General features: G+C 44.1%; 1 protein-coding gene across 4 annotated transcripts in view; it reads left to right on the forward strand.

Moving 5' to 3' along the window:
* LOC109884014 (fatty acyl-CoA reductase 1) overlaps window positions 1-21,073 on the forward strand; it is a 59,643-nt gene that overhangs the window by 23,734 nt on the left and 14,836 nt on the right. For all 4 annotated transcript variants that reach the window (XM_031831559.1, XM_031831560.1, XM_031831563.1 and 1 more), the window contains one exon: window positions 18,061-18,236. In XM_031831559.1, coding sequence (XP_031687419.1) covers window positions 18,061-18,236 — 176 coding nt within the window. The remainder of the gene's footprint in view (window positions 1-18,060; window positions 18,237-21,073) is intronic.

Genomic DNA, 21,073 nt, shown 5'->3' on the forward strand with positions numbered 1-21,073 from the left:
GGTCTGTCTGTTGGGACATGCCTGGAGCTACGTTCCGTCTAATTGTTTTTGGCACTGAGCAAACTTGAATGAACTTGAATTCTGTGCAACTTCCAGCACGTATTTACTGTGAACACTGAGGCTGTACCCACTTTAAGTAGGCTACTGGCCAAGTAGGCTACTGTGGCAATATGATCATAATGCAGGCCTACCAGAGTGGGCTACCTTCAAAAACAATGGAGAAAAAGCATCCCATAATTTTTTTACCCCCTTTTTCTCCCCAATTTCATGGTATCCAATTATTAGTAGTTACTGTCTTGTCTCATCGCTACAACTCCCGTACGGGCTTGGGAGAGACGAAGGTCAAGAGCCATGCATCCTCCCCCGAAACACAACCCAACCAAGCAAGCAGCACTGCTTCTTAACACAGCGCGCATCCAACCAGGAAGCCAGCCGCACCAATGTGTCGGAGGAAACACTGTACACCTAGCGACCTGGTCAGCGTGCACTGCGCCCGGCCCGCCACAGGAGTCGCTAGTGCATGATGAGACAAGGATATCCCTACCGGCCAAACCCTCCCTAATCCGCAACACGCTGGCCAATTGTGCGTCGCACCATGTACTTCCCGGGCGCGGCCGGCTGCGTCAGAGTCTGGGCTCAGACTCAGAGTCTCTGGTGGCACAGCTAGCACTGCAGTGCCTTAGACCACTGCGCCACCCGGGAGGCCTTCCAATAACTTTTTAACATGGAAATAGCTGTTCTATCATTCACCCTACAGTAGCAGCCAATGTGTGGTGTTCAGTGTAGGCCTACATTCCATTAAACGTTTGATAAAAATGTGCAGGGGTTGATATTAAACTGGTCTCCCGAGTGGCGCAATGGTCTAAGACATCATATCCGGTTGTGATTGGGAGTACAATAAGGCGGGGCACAGTTGGCCCAGTGATCTGGGTTTGGCTGGGGTAGATTGTAAATAAGAATTTGTTCTTAACTGACTTGCCTAGTTAAATAAAGGTTCAATATTATTATTTTTTTAAACTGTTTATCCACTTGTCCTTCAGACAAGGTGACTGAAAATGTTGGTGTGTTGTTTGATGCAAGAAACCTTTTTACAAAATAAAATGCATTCTTTTTCCCATACCATTATTACAGAGAATCAGACAAATGATGCTACCCTCTGCCTATTGGCTACTTAGCTTATTCAAGCCTGTCTCAAAATACAACATTGATGTTGCAGTGACCATCACGAGTCATGAAGGCAGTCAAATTCCACGTGACCGTTTAGTCACGGTAATTAGGCTTCTCCAAGCTCTGATGCTGATGATGGTCATTAGTAGCCTACCAAACTCGCTAACTGCCTGGTACTCAGCACTCGATTGTCCCTCTAATCACTCTGACATCAATGCAAATGTAATTACAAAACGAATCAAACACTTCATAAGAGCCCATGAGCTCATGTAGTGCAACATTTATATAGGCTATGCAATTGCATGAGAAAACAGAGTGATGGCTTCTATTATAAAGGTGAGGCACCCATCAGCTTTTTATAGGCTAGGCCTACTTTATTTATTTCTCAACATTCCTAATATTAAGCAAATATTAAGCACATTACTTATCTTTACAACAGGAGTATAGCCTACCTGGCTGGCATGAAAATGAACCACAGGAAAAGCGTCCACCATTCGCTATTTAAGTGCAGTGATGACATGTATTTTTCCCCTACCACTGTTTGCATGATAATGGTCCATTCTAAATCAAAACAAATTTCACACATATATTATTTAGTATACAGTTGAAGTGGGAAGTTTACATACACCTTAGCCAAATACATTTAAACTCAGTTTTTAACAATTCCTGACATTTAATCCTAGTAAAAATTCACTGTCTTAGGACAGTTAGGATCACCACTTTATTTTAAGAATGTGAAATGTCAGAATAATAGTAGAGAGAATTATTTATTTCAAATTGTATTTCTTTCATCACATTCCCAGTGGGTCAGAAAATTACAAACACTCAATTAGTATTTGGTAGCATTGCCTTTAAATGGTTTGTGCTTCTACACTTGCAGGTGCTTCTACACCTGCATTGCTTGCTGTTTGGGGTTTTAGGCTGGGCTTCTGTACAGCACTTTGAGATATCAGCTTATGTACCAGCTTCCCATAATCAGCTTCCCATAATAAGTTGGTTGAATTTTGTCCCATTCCTCCTGACAGAGCTGGTGTAAGTGAGTCAGGTTTGAAGGCCTCCTTGCTCACACACACTTTTTCAGTTTTGCCCACAAATTTTCTATAGGGTTGAGGTCAGGGCTTTGTGATGACCACTCCAATAGCTTGACTTTGTTGTCCTTAAGCCATTTTGCCACAACTTTGGAAGTATGCTTGGGGTCATTGTCCATTTGAAAGAACCATTTGCATTCAAGCTTTAACTTCCTGACTGATGTCTTGAGATGTTGCTTCAATATATCCACATAATTTCCCTCCCTCATGATGCCATCTATTTTGTGATGTGCACCAGTCCCTCCTGCAGCAAAGCACCCCCACAACACGATGCTGCCACCCCCGTGCTTCACGGTTTGGATGGTGTTCTTCGGCTTGCAAGCATCCCCCTTTTTCCTCCAAACATAACGATGGTCATTATGGCCAAACAGTTTTCATTTTGTTTCATCAGACCAGAGGACATTTCTCCAAAAAGTAACATCTTTGTCCCCATGTGCAGTTGCAAATCGTAGTCTGGCTTTTTTATGGTGGTTTTGGAGCAGTGGCTTCTTCCTTGCTGAGCGGCCTTTCAGGTTATGTTGATATAGGACTCGTTTTACTGTGGATATAGACACTTTTGTACCTGTTTCCTCCAGCATCTTCATGAGGTCCTTTGCTGTTGTTCTGGGATTGATTTGCACTTCTCGCACCAAAGTACGTTCATCTCTAGGAGACAGAACACGTCTCCTTCCTGAGCGGTATGACGGCTGCGTGGTCCCATGGTGTTTATACTTGCAAACTATTATTTGTACAGATGAACGTGGTACCTTCAGGCATTTGGAAATTGCTCCCAAGGATGAAACAGACTTGTGGAGGTCTACAATGTTTTTTCTGAGGTCTTGGCTGATTTATTTTGATTTGCCCATGATGTTAAGCAAAGAGGCACTGAGTTTGAAGGTAGGCCTTGAAATACATCCACAGGTACACCTCCAATTGACTCAAATTACGTCAATTAGCCTATCAGAAGCTTCTAAAGCCATGTCATCATTTTCTGGAATTTTCCAAGCTGTTTAAAGGCACAGTCAATTTAGTGTATGTAAACTTCTGACCCACTGGAATTGTGATACAGTGAATTATAAGTGAAATAATCTGTCTGTAAACAATTGTTGGAAAAACGACTTGTATCATGCACAAAGTAGATGTCCGAACCGACTTGCCAAAATTATAGTTTGTTAACAAGTGGAGTGGTTGAAAAACAAGTTTTTATGACTCCCTGACCTTAGAGATCCTTTTAATTCTCTATTTGGTTAGGTCAGGGTGTGACTAGGGTGGGCAATCTATGTTTTCTATTTCTTTGTTGGCCTGGTAAGGTTCCCAATCAGAGGCAGCTGTCTATCGTTGTCTCTGATTGGGGATCATATTTAGGCAGCCTTTTCCCACCTGTTGTTTGTGGGATCTTGTTTTTGTGTAGCTGCCCGTGAGCAGCACAGAATGTCACGTTTCGTATTCTTCTGAGTTTCATATTTATTAAACATGTGGATACCGGAGAATGGAGTTGGCGAGGAGTATGCGGTAACGCAGGCGCTTGGAGGAGCGTGTAACCAGTCCGGTGCAATCTGTTCCGGTCCCAAGCATCAGGCCTCCAGTGCGCCTCCCCAGTCCGATACGTCCTGTGTCTCCTCCCCGCACTCACCCTGATGTACGCCTCCACAGCCCAGTACGTCCTGTGCTAGCTCCTCGCACTCGCCCTGAAGTGCGTGTCACCAGTCCGGTGCCACCTGTACCGGCCCCACGCATCAGGCCTCCAGTGCGCCTCCCCAGTCCAGTATGTCCTGTGCCTGCTCCTCACACTCGTCCTGAAGTGCATGTCACCAGTCTGGTACCACCAGTACCGGCCCCATGCACCAGGCTTCCTGCGACGATCCCCAGTCCAGAGCCTCCAGCAAGGGTTCCTAGTCCAGAGCCTCCAGTGAGGGTTTGCAGTCCAGAGCCTCCGGCGAGGGTTTCCAGTCCAGAGCCTCCGGCGAGGGGTCCCGGTCCAGAGCCGTCTGCGACGATCTGCGATCCGGAGCCGTCTGCGACGATCAGCGATCCGGAGTCGTTGGCGACGATTTGCGGTCCGGGTTCCCTGGCGACGATCCACGGTTCGATTCCTCCGGCGACTATTCATGGTCCGGAACTTCCGGCGACGATCCCCGCACCAGGGGTGCCACCGATGTTGGCGGAGCGGGGTCTGCGTCCCGCACCGGAGCTGCCACCGAGGGTAGATGCCCACCCGGACCCTCCCCTATAGGTTCAGGTTTGCGGCCGGAGTTCACACCTTTGGGGGGGGGGGGGGGGGGTGGCTAATAGGGTGTCTAATCTATGTTTTCTATTTCTTTTTTGGCCTGGTATGGTTCCCAATCAGAGGCAGCTGGGGATCGTATTTAGGCAGCCTTTTCCCACCTGTTGTTTGTGAGATATTGTTTTTGTGTAGCTGCCTGTGAGCAGCCCAGGACGTCACGTTTAGTTTTCTTCTGTATTGTTTTTGGTGAGTTTCATAATTATTAAACATGTGGAACTCTAAGAACTCTTGTCCATTCAGACAAACGCGATAGTATGTAATCTTCCCGACTTCAACTGTATGTAAAGATTAAATCAAGAATAGTCTGATGGGTGCAATATTAGTCTGTCACTTGTGAATTATATATTATCAATTGTATATGATGCCCAGCATAAGAAACAATGCCTTTTTTAAATGACTTGTTCGAATCATAGTCGCACACCCCATGTAACCTAGCCCATAGGCATATTTGTTTTAATAAGGATTGTAATCACAATTAAAGTGGCCAAATAACTTCTTAAAATGAAGCACATTAATCCGCTTTACAACGGGTGTGGAGTTTAACTGGCATACATAATGTGTGAGTTTCAAGTTTGGGGAAGCTCATTTTCACCATAAAATGCACCTTTATAGTAAAAGCATTACCTGCATATCATATTTGTGGTCACTTTTGATAATGCTGTTTTCCCATTAGCGTTTGTAGCCTTTCTGTGCTTATAATGTGAAGAAATAGCCTAATAGTTTATCAACATTTTAAGCTAAACGTTCTGATCTGTTGCGTCAGCCTCATTGCGTAATTTTCTTTTTTGGGATGCTAGTGGTGGTATTAATTTGGAATATGTATGTTTGGAATATGTATTTCTTGCACAGAATAGAATGGGTCAAAATGTGTACTATGGGGGAGAGTAGATTGACATAGGCTAGTGCTCTTGCTGTTCAGCCTATATTAAGGTTTCCTACTCATCTTGTTGGCTGACGAAAAGTAAATGTGGACAGTTCCAATATCTTCAATATGCTCCTCGGAATTGGATAAGGATGCACACTGTTGCAATTGTATTCAATTGTATTCTTCATTCTATAAAATAATGCCACGAAATTCTAAGCAAATCTTGTCAGCTAAATGAACTAGTGTAGCCCACAGCCATATGGCATAGTCACATCAGTATCTAACATAAGGACAACTCAGAGTATGGTATTCTGAAATAGACTACATGTTTCTTTAGACATGTCTAAAGTAAATAATGGATTTATTGTGATGGTGTAGGCCTGTATTACATTTATTAGACTTTTTCAAATGTAGATGTTCCAAAGGTCTGCATCCGTGTCTTGTAGGCTGTGTGTGGAAGCCAGGAGATGCTAAATGTGTTTGTTCATTTGTGTGTTTGTTCAATTACTGTGAGACCGACAGTTATTTTCTAGACATTTCACTGGCTGACAAAATTCCGTGTCCGCCACAGCCCTGCTTGGAGATCGACCAGTCGATTGTTGAGTGCTTCTCTCTGTGGGCTATATTTGTTTCTGGGGGAGCTGCGTGACCGTGAACGCTCGCAGCTTAGAGGGAACATTGGCCTGGAGTTTAGTCTCTACGGAGGGAGAGCAGGGCCAGATCAGAATGACAGCCAGGACAGACTACCTAGCCAGTCATCTAAAGGTTATTGTACTACCACATCCATACCCCATTAGGACCAGGAGTTTTCCTGGTCAGGTTCTGTGGTCAGGGAAAACTAGACGTGGAGGAAAACTGGCCAATGATGACTTAATAATCCCTCGGCTCCTTTAAGGTGCACCGGCCATTTACACATTTGAATTATTTCTATGATATGACGAACAACTGAGTTGTAAAAATATAAGCAAGGCATGTTGGCCAGGCAATGTAAAATCCACAAAGTTTACAAGCTTGGCATTCAGCCTATATTAAGGTTTCCATATTAGGCAACTACTCCACCTAGATATGTAACACACTTTTACAGAAACCTACAATGACAATTAGTATTTTAGGGCACTCTATAACTGAAATAGCCTAAAGCTTTCCTGCCTCACTGAATTCAATGTCAGTAATTTTATCCCCAGATGGCTTTCTATATACGGTAGCAATTGAGCTTGGGGACGAGGTCACATGTTGTCCAGTAGAAACAAAACCTCTGTTTAGATTAAGGCTCCAACTACGTCCATAATGTATTTAGAAATGTCTGCCTTTGTGGATTCCTTTGTTTCAGTGCTCTGTGGTAAACCAGTGGTGACAGTGGCTGGTACTATAATCCTCTCTGGTATTGCGTCCTTGCATTTTGGGAGCCCCTGGGATGGATGGGCCGGCTGGTGTGGACCAAGTACCTCTGGGGAGCATCCAGGGTAACACTTATTGGCTGGCTGTGTTTACAAGGCTAGTCTACACACTGCAGACCTGCTCTAGTATGAGAGTATCAAGAGTCACCTTCATTGTGAAGGAGGGAAGGACCTCAACTCCCGAGCTCATTAAGGGTACTGCGGATAAATGTGTTTGTGTGTGCTCGTGGATATGCATGGGTTCCCCACGAATACATTGCATTATCGATTTCCTCTTTTTTGCGACTCATATTCAGGCCTGATTGCTTTCTTCCCTAACAGGGAGCTTGGTAATTCCACTTGTTCCTGCCCTACTTATAACCTTGTAACTGTCTCCCTGCATTGGTAAAGGCCAGCTCTCACTGTGGGTAATCACCTTTAACACAGGCAGGGCATAACTGTTGGTGGGTCCATGGCTAGCACTGCTGCTCCCATCTGGCCTGGTGTTATTGAACTAGGTCCAATGACTGCATCCTATAGTATGGTGTGGTGTTTACTGCGTGGAATTACATTTCAATACATAAAAGTATATTACAAGGCCCTGTAAAGCTCTGTTTAAATGGTGGATATAACAGGTCAGAGAACATTCGCCCACACAGGGTTATACCATTACACACAGGACCCGCCCAGAGATCCGCCCAGAGACCCACCCAGAGGCCGGGAGTTTGACAGAGAGGCCTAGGCTGCCAGCTTGGCATGGTGCCAGTCATTTCATGCAGCTACACATCTGGGGCTGGTTGGCATGTGGCACGAGGGGCAGAGAGGCAGCGAGGCTGGCGGCAGGCACTCCATACACCCACGACTCCCTTGAGAGAGAGAGAGAGAGAGAGAGAGAGAGAGAGAGAGAGAGAGAGAGAGAGAGAGAGAGAGAGAGAGAGAGAGAGAGAGAGAGAGAGAGAGAGAGAGAGAGAGAGAGAGAGAGAGAGAGAGAGAGAGAGAGAGAGAGAGAGAGAGAGAGAGAGAGAGAGAGAGAGAGAGAGAGAGAGAGAGAGAGAGAATGTTTCACGTATAATTAGGCCACAAATGAACTTGGTTTGTGAAACAAATTAGCACATTGAACAGTGCCAGGAGGTCCCTCAGGGTAGGGCAGACATGCATTTAGCACATGCTCAGTGGTGGCCCTAATGGGGACCACAGCAACCCACACTGGTGTCCCCATAGGGATAAAGAGTCTGCCAAGCGCCTTGCCCTTTCCACATCTAGATAGTTGTTTGTGTATTAGACAAGGCATTTAGCTGATCCAATGTGATGGTCTTTCTGCATGATTGATGACCTTTTTGTGTGACCGCATGTTGAGGTCAAAAAGTAGCGATGCTAGAACAGTGCCTTGGTGCACACCAAATCACAACGTCTCCAACTCTAACAGACGCCCTGCATGAATGACCTGGAGGAGGCAGTAGACAGAGCCCTGAGGTCACCTCTTCAGACCTGCACAGCCATTGGTCACCTACTGCTCTCCAGTCTTGGACTTGTGGTTGACGGATGGAGCTTAAACAGCGAGAGGAAAAGAGAGAGTGTCGCTGTGAAATATGAAAGTATGGAATGCTTGGGGGTCAGCGTTGACTTGTTAATGTGTAATGACTTAGCCCTTGGTATGCAGGTGTGTGTGTGGGTTTGCAGGTGTGTGTGTTTGCAGGTGTGTGCAGGTGTGTGCACGGGTGTTTGCATGCCTACGTGCATGCTATTGATCTAGCCTGGGATGAGAGAGTTCCATTTTCATTTCCTCTAAAGGAGTCAGAGGTTCTGAGAAGCTCCAGGTTTTGATGTCAGGATAAGAGCCTGTTCTCTATAACACAGAGGATATCGTGTTCATCAAGATTACCCAGCCTCACCGTGTTCCTCCCTTTGCTAAACTGTGAATGGAAACTGATTGAAACACATCGTCACCAGACTGAATCAAACCACCATAAGGTTTCCTTTAAGGAATAAGTGACCCAGGTGAAGGAGGATGGTTTGGATGTCAGTAGAATGCTGATTCTGTTACATGGAAACATTCCATTTGTGTGGAAGCGCCTCTGGTATTTTTTTTGAAGTGTGTGTGTTTTTCTTGCCATGATGCCGTGTGTGTCTCTGTGCTCGTTGGAGCATGGGGGTGCTGTCACTTTGGTTTCCTCTGTAATCGATGGATTGACGACAATAGCGCTCCGACCCGAGTTCCGGGATTCCGCTCGGCCGAACACCCCTCTGGACCAGGGCCGGCTGCCGGGGGCCACAAGTAACGCTCCTCAGAGGGGCAACAACCCTCTCCACATCCCTCTGTCACCTTCCCTAACCCCTAGGGGTTACAATGGTACGACCACTTAACCTGAGCATTACGTTTGCTTGATCATTAAAGCATGGAGTTAGGTCTGTCCCTGCCGGTGGTTTCCAGTGACCACATGGATTCGTGTCTCTCATTACAAAGTTGTCCTGAGTTCCAATTGGTTTGTTCTAGAGGGATAATGGAATTTGCCATGGCTCGCCATGAGGTCACTGTCTCAGAAGTGGAATGTCATGCCATCGGTATGCCGACTGCCGAGCGCATATTCTAACAATGCTGTCTGTCACCGTAAAGTAAACTGTACTGTCCTGTTGGTATTGATCCTCTTGTATTGAATTGAGCACAGCGTTAGATAGCCTCCAGCTGGGACTGGATGATCAGCAATGCTCTGTCTTCCACCTCTGTTTGCTTTTATGAATTATGCCCTGGTCTGCACCGTTGAAAAATCCCCCGGGTCTTTGAGGAGCCGTGGTTTGTACGGGAACTGGATGACGTCCAAGAGAGCTGGCGCTCTCTCCCGGGGGAATCGTTCCTGGAAGTCCACTCCAATGTTTCTCCCCAAGAGCCAACCACAGAGAATATAAAGACTAAACAGAGATAATAAACTGACACAGATACATAGAAATGGCTTAAAGCCATGATATGTCTTTAAACAGCTCCATTCCCTATATTATAGTGCTCTACCTTTTGTACTGTAGACTTATCGGGACTTCGAGCTACTGTAGATTTCCGGCTTTGTGATCAGCTGAGAGGGGGCCAACCACAAAGCAGACCCAATTACCCAGCATCCATCCACGCAGCCTGGCTGAAGCACTAACAGCTGTTCGACCAGGAGTGGAGGAAGAAGCCAGGGATATCTTTGGTGTGTACTGTGTTTAATCTGAGCACTTACCAGCCGGCTACCTGCAGAGACAGCCTATTTGGCCTACATGGCTGTGTGCGCGTTTGTGTGGGTGGGTGTGCGTGTGCATACTTACATGTGTCTATGTTCATTTGTGTGTCTTACCCCGTGTGCATTTATGTGCCAATCCTGAGCTGTACATGTGATTGCTTCAGCCACCAGGGACCCTGTACATGAAGCAGGACAGATGCCCAGTCTGCGTCACTTCAGAGCTGCAGCCAGTCTTCTATGTCATGATTCCATTTCACGCCTGTGAAGTTGTGGCTCACCTGGCAAAGAGACACCCAGTCAGCTCCATTCCACTCCCCATCACATCCAACCACAGCCCACCATGCATGAGCAATACAATCGCAATATGCTGCTGTATACAAGCCTCCCTAGGGACAACAGCACACACAAAATACTCTACATCCTTCCCTTTCTGTCTTTCACATTGTAACTTTTATTCCCTTCCCTCTCTTTATCTCGCTCTAGCTACTCTCTCTTTCCCTGCCATATCTTTGCTCCAGGGGACCTCTCTCTCTCCCTCTCTGACATCTCTCTGACATCTCTCTCTCTCTCACTGACATCTCTAAAGGGACTGTGAATGAGTGGCTATATTTACAGGATGGTCAGTGAAGCTGTTTTAACATGGCAGCTCGGGTTGCTAGCTGAAAGGAAGGGGCCATTAGTGTTGGGTTTCTGTTGTTGGATTCGGGGTAAACTTTGAACATTGAGATATTAAAGACATGATAGATCAGACTCCTAGTATATAAAAGAGTGAGAAGTGAATGGTTCTCTGTCGTAAGACAACTAAGCTTGGAATGTGCTGAGTGCAGGGAAAACGATTGCATGTGACAGTACTGATAAGGGGAGAAACTGTTGAAGGCTCATATCACTTAGTTCCCTGCTTAGCAAGAAGGATGCAATGTTTAGAGATACGGGGGAGACTCCACCAAAAGTGGGGTGTGAATACCACCACGCGGGAAGTCATGTCTTTCGTCTGAATACAGCTGTGTCGACCCTTTGGGAAGAATTAAACTTGGTTAAAGCTTCTCTAGTGTCTGAGTTATTTACTCAGACACTAATTAGAACCTAACACTGTGAAAGTCCACAAACGCCACTGTTGAAGTGGGAGGAGAGTCTGAAGATTTACGACCCCAAGGCCAAGCGGGAGGAGAATCTGGAGATTTACGACCCCCTAGGCATTTCTTCACATATAGACTCACCTGGAGCAGGTTGGCATGATCAGAGAGTACTCACAGACACAGGGTTATACCCTTACACACAAGTCCCGCCCAGAGACCCACCCAAAGACCGGGAGTTTGACAGAGAGGCCTAGGTGCCAGTCATTTCATGCCGCTCCTCATCGGGCTGGTTGGCATGTGGCACGAGAGGCAGCGAGGCTGGCAGCCCTACATAGTCAGTCAGAATAACAGATATCTAATAGATAACTCTGTTGAATAGATAATCCCTGTTAAATGGATGCTGTGTTCGAGCCCAGTCATCCCAGCAGTGACACATCCCTCTTGGCTTTGTGTCTGAGGATACAGAGATACAGAGAGATTAGCTCCTCTGTCTCAGCCCTGACGGCCATGCTGCGCTGTTACTGTGGGAAGATGCGGGCACACATCCACACTCTGTCTCTCACACACATTGAAACTCATGCACACACAGAGAGAGTGAGAGAGTGAGAGCGAGAGAGACACACACAGTAACACACAGTCAGATGGTTTGTGCCAGAGGGGAGATCAGTGGTAGGCTGGCACTGGGAGACTGCCTCAGTCTCTCACAAAAGAACACCCATATCCCACAATGCCCTTCTCTCCTCATCTCTGAACAAAGGCCATGCACAGGCCCACAATCTCTGACCTCACTTACCCCTCTGACCTTAATGCACTCACTTTCTTCCCCCTCTCTCTCCCTCTCGCTTCCTCTCTCTTCCTCTCTCTTCCTCCATCTCTCTTCCTCGCTCTTCCTCCATCTCTCTTCCTCGCTCTTTCTTTCTCTCTCTCCCTCACTCTTCCTCCATCTCTCTTCCTCGCTCTTTCTTTCTCTGTCTCCCTCACTCTCTCTCTCACTCTCTTCCTCTTTTTTCCTATCCCTCTCTTGTCTTAAATTGTTTTTTTTACAACAAGGCTGACAGGTTACATTAATTCTGATAAGTTAGTAGTGTGGGTGTTATACATGATGTACAGTGTAGTAGTAGTGTTGGTGCTATACATGATGTACAGTGTAGTAGTAGTGTTGGTACTATACATGATGTGTACTATTAGTGTTGGTACTATACATGATGTGTAGTAGTAGTGTTGGTACTATACATGATGTGTAGTAGTAGTGTTGGTACTATACATGATGTGTAGTAGTAGTGTTGGTGCTATACATGATGTACAGTGTAGTAGTAATGTTGGTACTATACATGATGTACAGTGTAGTAGTAATGTTGGTACTATACATGATGTACAGTGTAGTAGTAGTGTTGGTGCTATACATGATGTACAGTGTAGTAGTAATGTTGGTACTATACATGATGTGTAGTAGTAGTGTTGGTACTATACATGATGTGTAGTAGTAGTGTTGGTACTATACATGATGTACAGTGTAGTAGTAATGTTGGTACTATACATGATGTGTAGTAGTAGTGTTGGTACTATACATGATGTACAGTGTAGTAGTAGTGTTGATACTATACATGATGTACAGTGTAGTAGTAATGTTGGTACTATACATGATGTGTAGTAGTAGTGTTGGTACTATACATGATGTGTAGTGTTGGTGCTATACATGATGTACAGTGTAGTAGTAGTGTTGGTACTATACATGATGTACAGTGTAGTAGTAGTGTTGGTGGTATACATGATGTACAGTGTAGTAGTAATGTTGGTACTATACATGATGTGTAGTAGTAGTGTTGGTACTATACATGATGTGTAGTAGTAGTGTTGGTACTATACATGATGTACAGTGTAGTAGTAGTGTTGGTACTATACATGATGTGTAGTAGTAGTGTTGGTACTATACATGATGTGTAGTAGTAGTGTTGGTACTATACATGATGTGTAGTAGTAGTGTTGGTACTATACATGATGTGTAGTAGTAGTGTTGGTACTATACATGATGTGTAGTAGTAGTGTTGGTACTATACATGATGTGTAGTAGTAGTGTTGGTACTATACATGATGTGTAGTAGTAGTGTTGGTACTATACATGATGTGTAGTAGTAGTGTTGGTACTATACATGATGTGTAGTAGTAGTGTTGGTACTATACATGATGTGTAGTAGTAGTGTTGGTACTATACATGATGTGTAGTAGTAGTGTTGGTACTATACATGATGTATAGTGTAGTAGTGTTGGTACTATACATGATGTGTAGTAGTAGTGTTGGTACTATACATGATGTATAGTGTAGTAGTGTTGGTACTATACATGATGTACAGTGTAGTAGTAGTGTTGGTACTATACATGATGTACAGTGTAGTAGTAGTGTTGGTACTATACATGATGTACAGTGTAGTAGTAGTGTTGGTACTATACATGATGTATAGTGTAGTAGTAGTGTTGGTACTATACATGATGTATAGTGTAGTAGTAGTGTTGGTACTATACATGATGTATAGTGTAGTAGTAGTGTTGGTACTATACATGATGTATAGTGTAGTAGTAGTGTTGGTACTATACATGATGTATAGTGTAGTAGTAGTGTTGGTACTATACATGATGTATAGTGTAGTAGTAGTGTTGGTACTATACATGATGTATAGTGTAGTAGTAGTGTTGGTACTATACATGATGTATAGTGTAGTAGTAGTGTTGGTACTATACATGATGTATAGTGTAGTAGTAGTGTTGGTACTATACATGATGTATAGTGTAGTAGTAGTGTTGGTACTATACATGATGTATAGTTGTAGTAGTAGTGTTGGTACTATACATGATGTATAGTGTAGTAGTAGTGTTGGTACTATACATGATGTATAGTGTAGTAGTAGTGTTGGTACTATACATGATGTACAGTGTAGTAGTAGTGTTGGTACTATACATGATGTACAGTGTAGTAGTAGTGTTGGTACTATACATGATGTACAGTGTAGTAGTAGTGTTGGTACTATACATGATGTACAGTGTAGTAGTAGTGTTGGTACTATACATGATGTACAGTGTAGTAGTAGTGTTGGTACTATACATGATGTATAGTGTAGTAGTAGTGTAGGTACTATACATGATGTGTAGTAGTAGTGTAGGTACTATACATGATGTGTAGTAGTAGTGTTGGTACTATACATGATGTATAGTGTAGTAGTGTTGGTACTATACATGATGTACAGTGTAGTAGTAGCGTTGGTACTATACATGATGTATAGTGTAGTAGTAGTGTTGGTACTATACACGATGTGTAGTAGTAGTGTTGGTGCTATACATGATGTGTAGTAGTAGTGTTGGTACTATACATGATGTACAGTGTAGTAGTAGTGTTGGTGCTATACATGATGTGTAGTAGTAGTGTTGGTACTATACATGATGTACAGTAGTAGTGTTGGTACTATACATGATGTACAGTAGTAGTGTTGGTATTATACATGATGTACAGTAGTAGTGTTGGTACTATACATGATGTACAGTGTAGTAGTAGTGTTGATACTATACATGATGTACAGTGTAGTAGTAGTGTTGGTACTATACATGATGTACAGTGTAGTAGTAGTGTTGGTACTATACATGATGTACAGTGTAGTAGTAGTGTTGGTACTATACATGATGTACAGTGTAGTAGTCGTATTGGTGCTATGCATGATGTGTAGTAGTAGTGTTGGTACTATACATGATGTACAGTGTAGTAGTCGTATTGGTACTATACATGATGTACAGTGTAGTAGTAGTGTTGGTACTATACACGATGTGTAGTAGTAGTGTTGGTACTATACATGATGTACAGTAGTAGTGTTGGTACTATACATGATGTACAGTAGTAGTGTTGGTATTATACATGATGTACAGTAGTAGTGTTGGTACTATACATGATGTACAGTGTAGTAGTAGTGTTGATACTATACATGATGTACAGTGTAGTAGTAGTGTTGGTACTATACATGATGTACAGTGTAGTAGTAGTGTTGGTACTATACATGATGTACAGTGTAGTAGTAGTGTTGGTACTATACATGATGTACAGTGTAGTAGTCGTATTGGTGCTATGCATGATGTGTAGTAGTAGTGTTGGTACTATACATGATGTACAGTGTAGTAGTCGTATTGGTACTATACATGATGTACAGTGTAGTAGTAGTGTTGGTACTATACACGATGTGTAGTAGTAGTGTTGGTACTATACACGATGTGTAGTAGTAGTGTTGGTACTATACACGATGTGTAGTAGTAGTGTTGGTACTATACACGATGTGTAGTAGTAGTGTTGGTACTATACACGATGTGTAGTAGTAGTGTTGGTACTATACACGATGTGTAGTAGTAGTGTTGGTACTATACATGATGTACAGTGTAGTAGTGTTGGTACTATACATGATGTACAGTGTAGTAGTAGTGTTGGTACTATACATGATGTACAGTGTAGTAGTAGTGTTGGTACTATACATGATGTATAGTGTAGTAGTAGTGTTGGTACTATACATGATGTATAGTGTAGTAGTAGTGTTGGTACTATACATGATGTATAGTGTAGTAGTAGTGTTGGTACTATACATGATGTATAGTGTAGTAGTAGTGTTGGTACTATACATGATGTATAGTGTAGTAGTAGTGTTGGTACTATACATGATGTATAGTGTAGTAGTAGTGTTGGTACTATACACGATGTGTAGTAGTAGTGTTGGTACTATACACGATGTGTAGTAGTAGTGTTGGTACTATACATGATGTACTGTGTAGTAGTAGTGTTGGTACTATACATGATGTACAGTGTAGTAGTAGTGTTGGTACTATACATGATGTACAGTGTAGTAGTAGTGTTGGTACTATACATGATGTATAGTGTAGTAGTAGTGTTGGTACTATACATGATGTATAGTGTAGTAGTAGTGTTGGTACTATACATGATGTATAGTGTAGTAGTAGTGTTGGTACTATACATGATGTATAGTGTAGTAGTAGTGTTGGTACTATACATGATGTATAGTGTAGTAGTAGTGTTGGTACTATACATGATGTACAGTGTAGTAGTAGTGTTGGTACTATACATGATGTATAGTGTAGTAGTAGTGTTGGTACTATACATGATGTGTAGTAGTAGTGTTGGTGCTATACATGATGTATAGTGTAGTAGTAGTGTTGGTACTATACATGATGTACAGTGTAGTAGTTGTGTTGGTACTATACATGATGTATAGTGTAGTAGTAGTGTAGGTACTATACATGATGTGTAGTAGTAGTGTTGGTGCTATACATGATGTATAGTGTAGTAGTAGTGTTGGTACTATACATGATGTACAGTGTAGTAGTAGCGTTGGTACTATACATGATGTACAGTGTAGTAGTAGCGTTGGTACTATACATGATGTATAGTGTAGTCATAGTTTTTTGTTGGATCAGCAGCAGTGGTTTTCTGTATGGCTGGGACCACTCTGATAAGAGTGAAGGGAATAGCCGGTTACAGACGGGAGTGAAACTGATCCTTCTCTCTCCCTCCCTCTGTCTCTCTCACTAAGCGTGCCCCATACCTTAAAGTGGGCCTTTTCCAAGCCACTATGAAAGGGTCTGTGCCACTTTATGCCACCTAGTTTTCATGTTTTTTAGACCCAGTACTTCCAAGGCAGCTGTGTTGCAGAACTGTAAAAGGCTGGTCTCTGTTTGATTTGTTTTGCTGACTGGGTAAAAACTTCCTCGGAGCACTGTGTTACCTGGGTTGGTTGGTGGGTGTTTGTGCCAGTTTTGGTGCCCACCTTCAAGGGGGCTACACCAACACATGGCTTAGAGGTTCACGGCCAGCTCGGCCACAACTTCAGGGCTGCATAAAAAAAATGGTGGGGCCACACCGAGCTCCTCTGAAATCAGTAGAGTAGAGGCTGGGTTGAGCTGGAGTAGAAAGCAGAATGGGGAGGACAATACATTGTGACCTCAGTGACTTTGGGCTTTTTCCACCAGGGTGAATGAGGTCAACAGAGTTCATCAGAGTTTGTCAACATGGACTCATTAGAGAGCCAGAAAAGAGACAGCGATAGAAAGAGAGATGGATGGAGAGAGAGTACATGGATATGAACAGCTGTTGGAGGCATTACTCAACATCTGTCCTGCTCTACACTTAGAGTGGTCTGCTTACCAGGGAAGCCGGTACTGCCACACACACACACACACACACACACCACACACCGAGCCAATTTCATAACTCACACATGCTAATCCTAATCACTAGCAATCTGAAATGTCCAGTGCAGTTTTCTGATGCACTTCCTTTATTCTTGACACCCAGAGCCAAATCTGAGGTGCACACTGGCCAGCTACTTTATGTCTCGTCTGTCACAAGAGAGACTATCTTCCCTTCTGTTTGTTGTGTTCTTATATTCAGCCCTAAAACACCATCATTCAAGACTAAAACCTACAATTTGTTGATAATGGTTTTTGCATGGAGGATAAGGAGTGATATTATCTCCCTCCTTGGTGATAAGGTGGTTTCATTTCCTGTGTAGTGTTCCGTAGGGTGCACGCCCTGCCTCATCTGAGTCACAGCAACAGGGAACATGTTACACACACACACACACACACGCAAACAGTGTGCTCTGGTACTGCAGCATGTGGTCGCCTATGAGCAACGCCACTGCTACAAGGGCATTGTGGCAAAATGCAAATATTGACACCCGCTCAATCTGTATTTAAATACGAGTCATTCATCAATTACATAGGGCAACATGACCCATATTGTTAATACTGAGGCTTGCAAATACTACTATGGTGCTATTGTTAGGTAAAAGCTGCCATGGCTTCACACAGTAGCAGTTGTGCAGAGGAAGAGCCTCCAGCCAAACATCAATGTGGACAGAATCGTTACAGACATCTATGCATACAGCGTCCTTTACATATTGACCTGGTTAAATCAATGGCTTGACATACGTTGATATGATCTGATGCATCTATCTGTGCATTTCCTGCAGCTGTTTGACCGCGTCAGGGAGGACAACCCAGACTTCCACCAGAAGATAGTTCCTATCAGCAGTGAGTTGACACAGCCTGCCCTGGCCATCAGTCCTGAGGACGTAGAGAGACTGACCTCCTGCGTCAACATCATCTTCCACTGTGCTGCCACCATCCGCTTCGATGAACCCCTCAAGTGAGGACCACAACCCCCTACACACTGACTCTTCCTCTATCACCTAGCTATCATGCTAACTCACCACTTTATCAACTCAACAAATCAAATCTGTTTGCTTGTGTATAAATGCATGGACATAGCTTGTGTCTGACACAGAGAGAGAGGTACAAAACATAGAGATCCTATTAACTGACGTCAACACAGTAGACAGTCTCTAGTTGAGAGGAGGTCAGCCCTTATAGGGGCCAGGGTCGTCTGTATCTTGGTCACATGTTTTATTTTTGATGTTTTACTCAGGTCTGGTTTATGGGGTCGGAGGGTTTTGCTTTGTCATTGTCCCGAGTACCAGGAAGTGCCCAGTGTGCGGGGACTTCCTACAGGAAGTGATGTTTGGTTGATAGTGTGGTCTATTTGTGTTCTGGCGTTGACCAATGGGAAAGCTGATACATCTAGAGTATGATGAGGATGTTGAGAAAGACAACAGAGATTCCCCAATAATATAGCTTTGTGTAGCGTCTATCAAGCAACATTGTTGACCTAAAATGGTTGACAGGCAAACACTTACATCATTCAACATATTAAATCAAAATCCAAAACAATGTTGTTGAGCGAATAAAGACTTACAGTAACATTGAATTTATATTAAGGATTTTGAAACTGTTTAAGTTTTCAATATTCCATGTGATTTCATCTCACGTAGTAGACAGTGCATCGATGTTCCATGTGGTGAGAGAGAGACAGACAGATAGAGAGAGAGATGTATCCAGGGAGTCTGCAGGTAGCTAGCTGTAGGGGGTAGAGCGATGTCTGCAGGTAGCTAGCTGTAAGGGGTAGAGAGATGTATCCAGGGAGTCTGTAGGTAGCTAGCTGTAGGGGGTAGAGAGATGTATCCAGGGAGTCTGTAGGTAGCTAGCTGTAGGGGGTAGAGAGATGTATCCAGGGAGTCTGTAGGTAGCTAGCTGTAGGGGGTAGAGATGTATCCAGGGAGTCTGCAGGTGTAGGGGGTAGAGAGCTCTATCCAGGGAGTCTGCAGGTAGCTAGCTGTAGGGGGTAGAGCGATGTCTGCAGGTAGCTAGCTGTAAGGGGTAGAGAGATGTATCCAGGGAGTCTGTAGGTAGCTAGCTGTAGGGGGTAGAGAGATGTATCCAGGGAGTCTGCAGGTAGCTAGCTGTAGGGGGTAGAGAGATGTATCCAGGGAGTCTGTAGGTGTAGGGGGTAGAGCGCTCTATCCAGGGAGTCTGCAGGTAGCTAGCTGTAGGGGGTAGAGCGATGTCTGCAGGTAGCTAGCTGTAAGGGGTAGAGAGATGTATCCAGGGAGTCTGCAGGTCGCTAGCTGTAGGGGGTAGAGAGATGTATCCAGGGAGTCTGCAGGTAGCTAGCTGTAGGGGGTAGAGAGATGTATCCAGGGAGTCTGTAGGTAGCTAGCTGTAGGGGGTAGAGAGATGTATCCAGGGAGTCTGTAGGGGGTAGAGAGATGTATCCAGGGAGTCTGCAGGTGTAGGGGGTAGAGAGCTCTATCCAGGGAGTCTGCAGGTAGCTAGCTGTAGGGGGTAGAGAGATGTATCCAGGGAGTCTGCAGGTAGCTAGCTGTAGGGGTTAGAGAGATGTATCCAGGGAGTCTGCAGGTAGCGAGCTGGTGGGGGTAGAGAGATGTATCCAGGGAGTCTGCAGGGGGTAGAGAGATGTATCCAGGGAGTCTGCAGGTAGCTAGCTGTAGGGGGTAGAGAGATGTATCCAGGGAGTCTGCAGGTAGCTAGCTGTAGGGGGTAGAGAGATGTATCCAGGGAGTCTGCAGGTAGCTAGCTGTAGGGGGTAGAGAGATGTCTTTAGATGTCTCCTACTCAGTGAGGAAGCAGGAATGAGGTCTTCAGAGGGATTATTAAAATATTAAAGAGCTCTGTGTCTATCTGTCTCAGTGTATTCTCACAAGTCTTCATCATACTGTTAAATACGCCTCTCTGGGTGTCTGTGTGGCTGCTGGGAACAGATCCCGTTGAGTAGGACAGACAGGACAGCCTTAAGGGATGAGATGCAGTCAGAGAGGTGAAAGGAGGTGTGGGGAGGCGGGACATTAGCCATGACTGACAGCTCAGTTAGGGAAAGCTGTGAGATTGTTCTCTGAACAGCATCATAGCTCTCTTCTCTCACTTTGTCTTTGTCTTTTCACCCCTACCTCTCCATCCCTTCCTCTGTATTTCTCTCTCTCTCTCGCTCTCCCCTGTTCTCTCTCACGTTCTCTTGTCTGTCACACAATGTTGTCAAATCAAATCAAATTTGATTTGTCACCTACACATGGTTAGCAGATGTTAATGCGAATGTAGCGAAATGCTTGTGCTTCTAGTTCCGACCATGCAGTAATATCTAACGAGTAATCTAACCTAACAATTTCACAACTACCTTATACACACAAGTGTAAAAGAATAAATAAGAATATGTACATAAAAATATATGAATGAGCGATGGCCGAACGTCATAGGCAATAGATGGTATAGAGTCCAGTATATACATATGAGATGAGTAATGTAGGGTATGAAAACATATATAAAGTAGCATTGTTTAAAGTGGCTAGTGATACATTTATTACATCAATTCTTTCATTATTAAAGTGGCTAGAGATGAGTCACTATGTTGGCAGCAGCCACTCAATGTTCGTGATGGCTGTTTAACAGTCTGATGGCCTTGAGATAGAAGCTGTTTTTCAGTCTCTCGGTCCCTGCATTGATGCACCTGTACTGACCTCGCCTTCTGGATGATGGCGGGGTGAACAGGCAGTGGCTCGGGTGGTTGTTGTCCTTGATGATCTTTTTGGCCTTCCTGTGACATTGGGATGTGTAGGTGTCCTGAAGGGCAGGTAG

The sequence above is a fragment of the Oncorhynchus kisutch genome, linkage group LG9 (assembly GCF_002021735.2).
Source record: "Oncorhynchus kisutch isolate 150728-3 linkage group LG9, Okis_V2, whole genome shotgun sequence".
Taxonomy (NCBI): domain Eukaryota; kingdom Metazoa; phylum Chordata; class Actinopteri; order Salmoniformes; family Salmonidae; genus Oncorhynchus; species Oncorhynchus kisutch.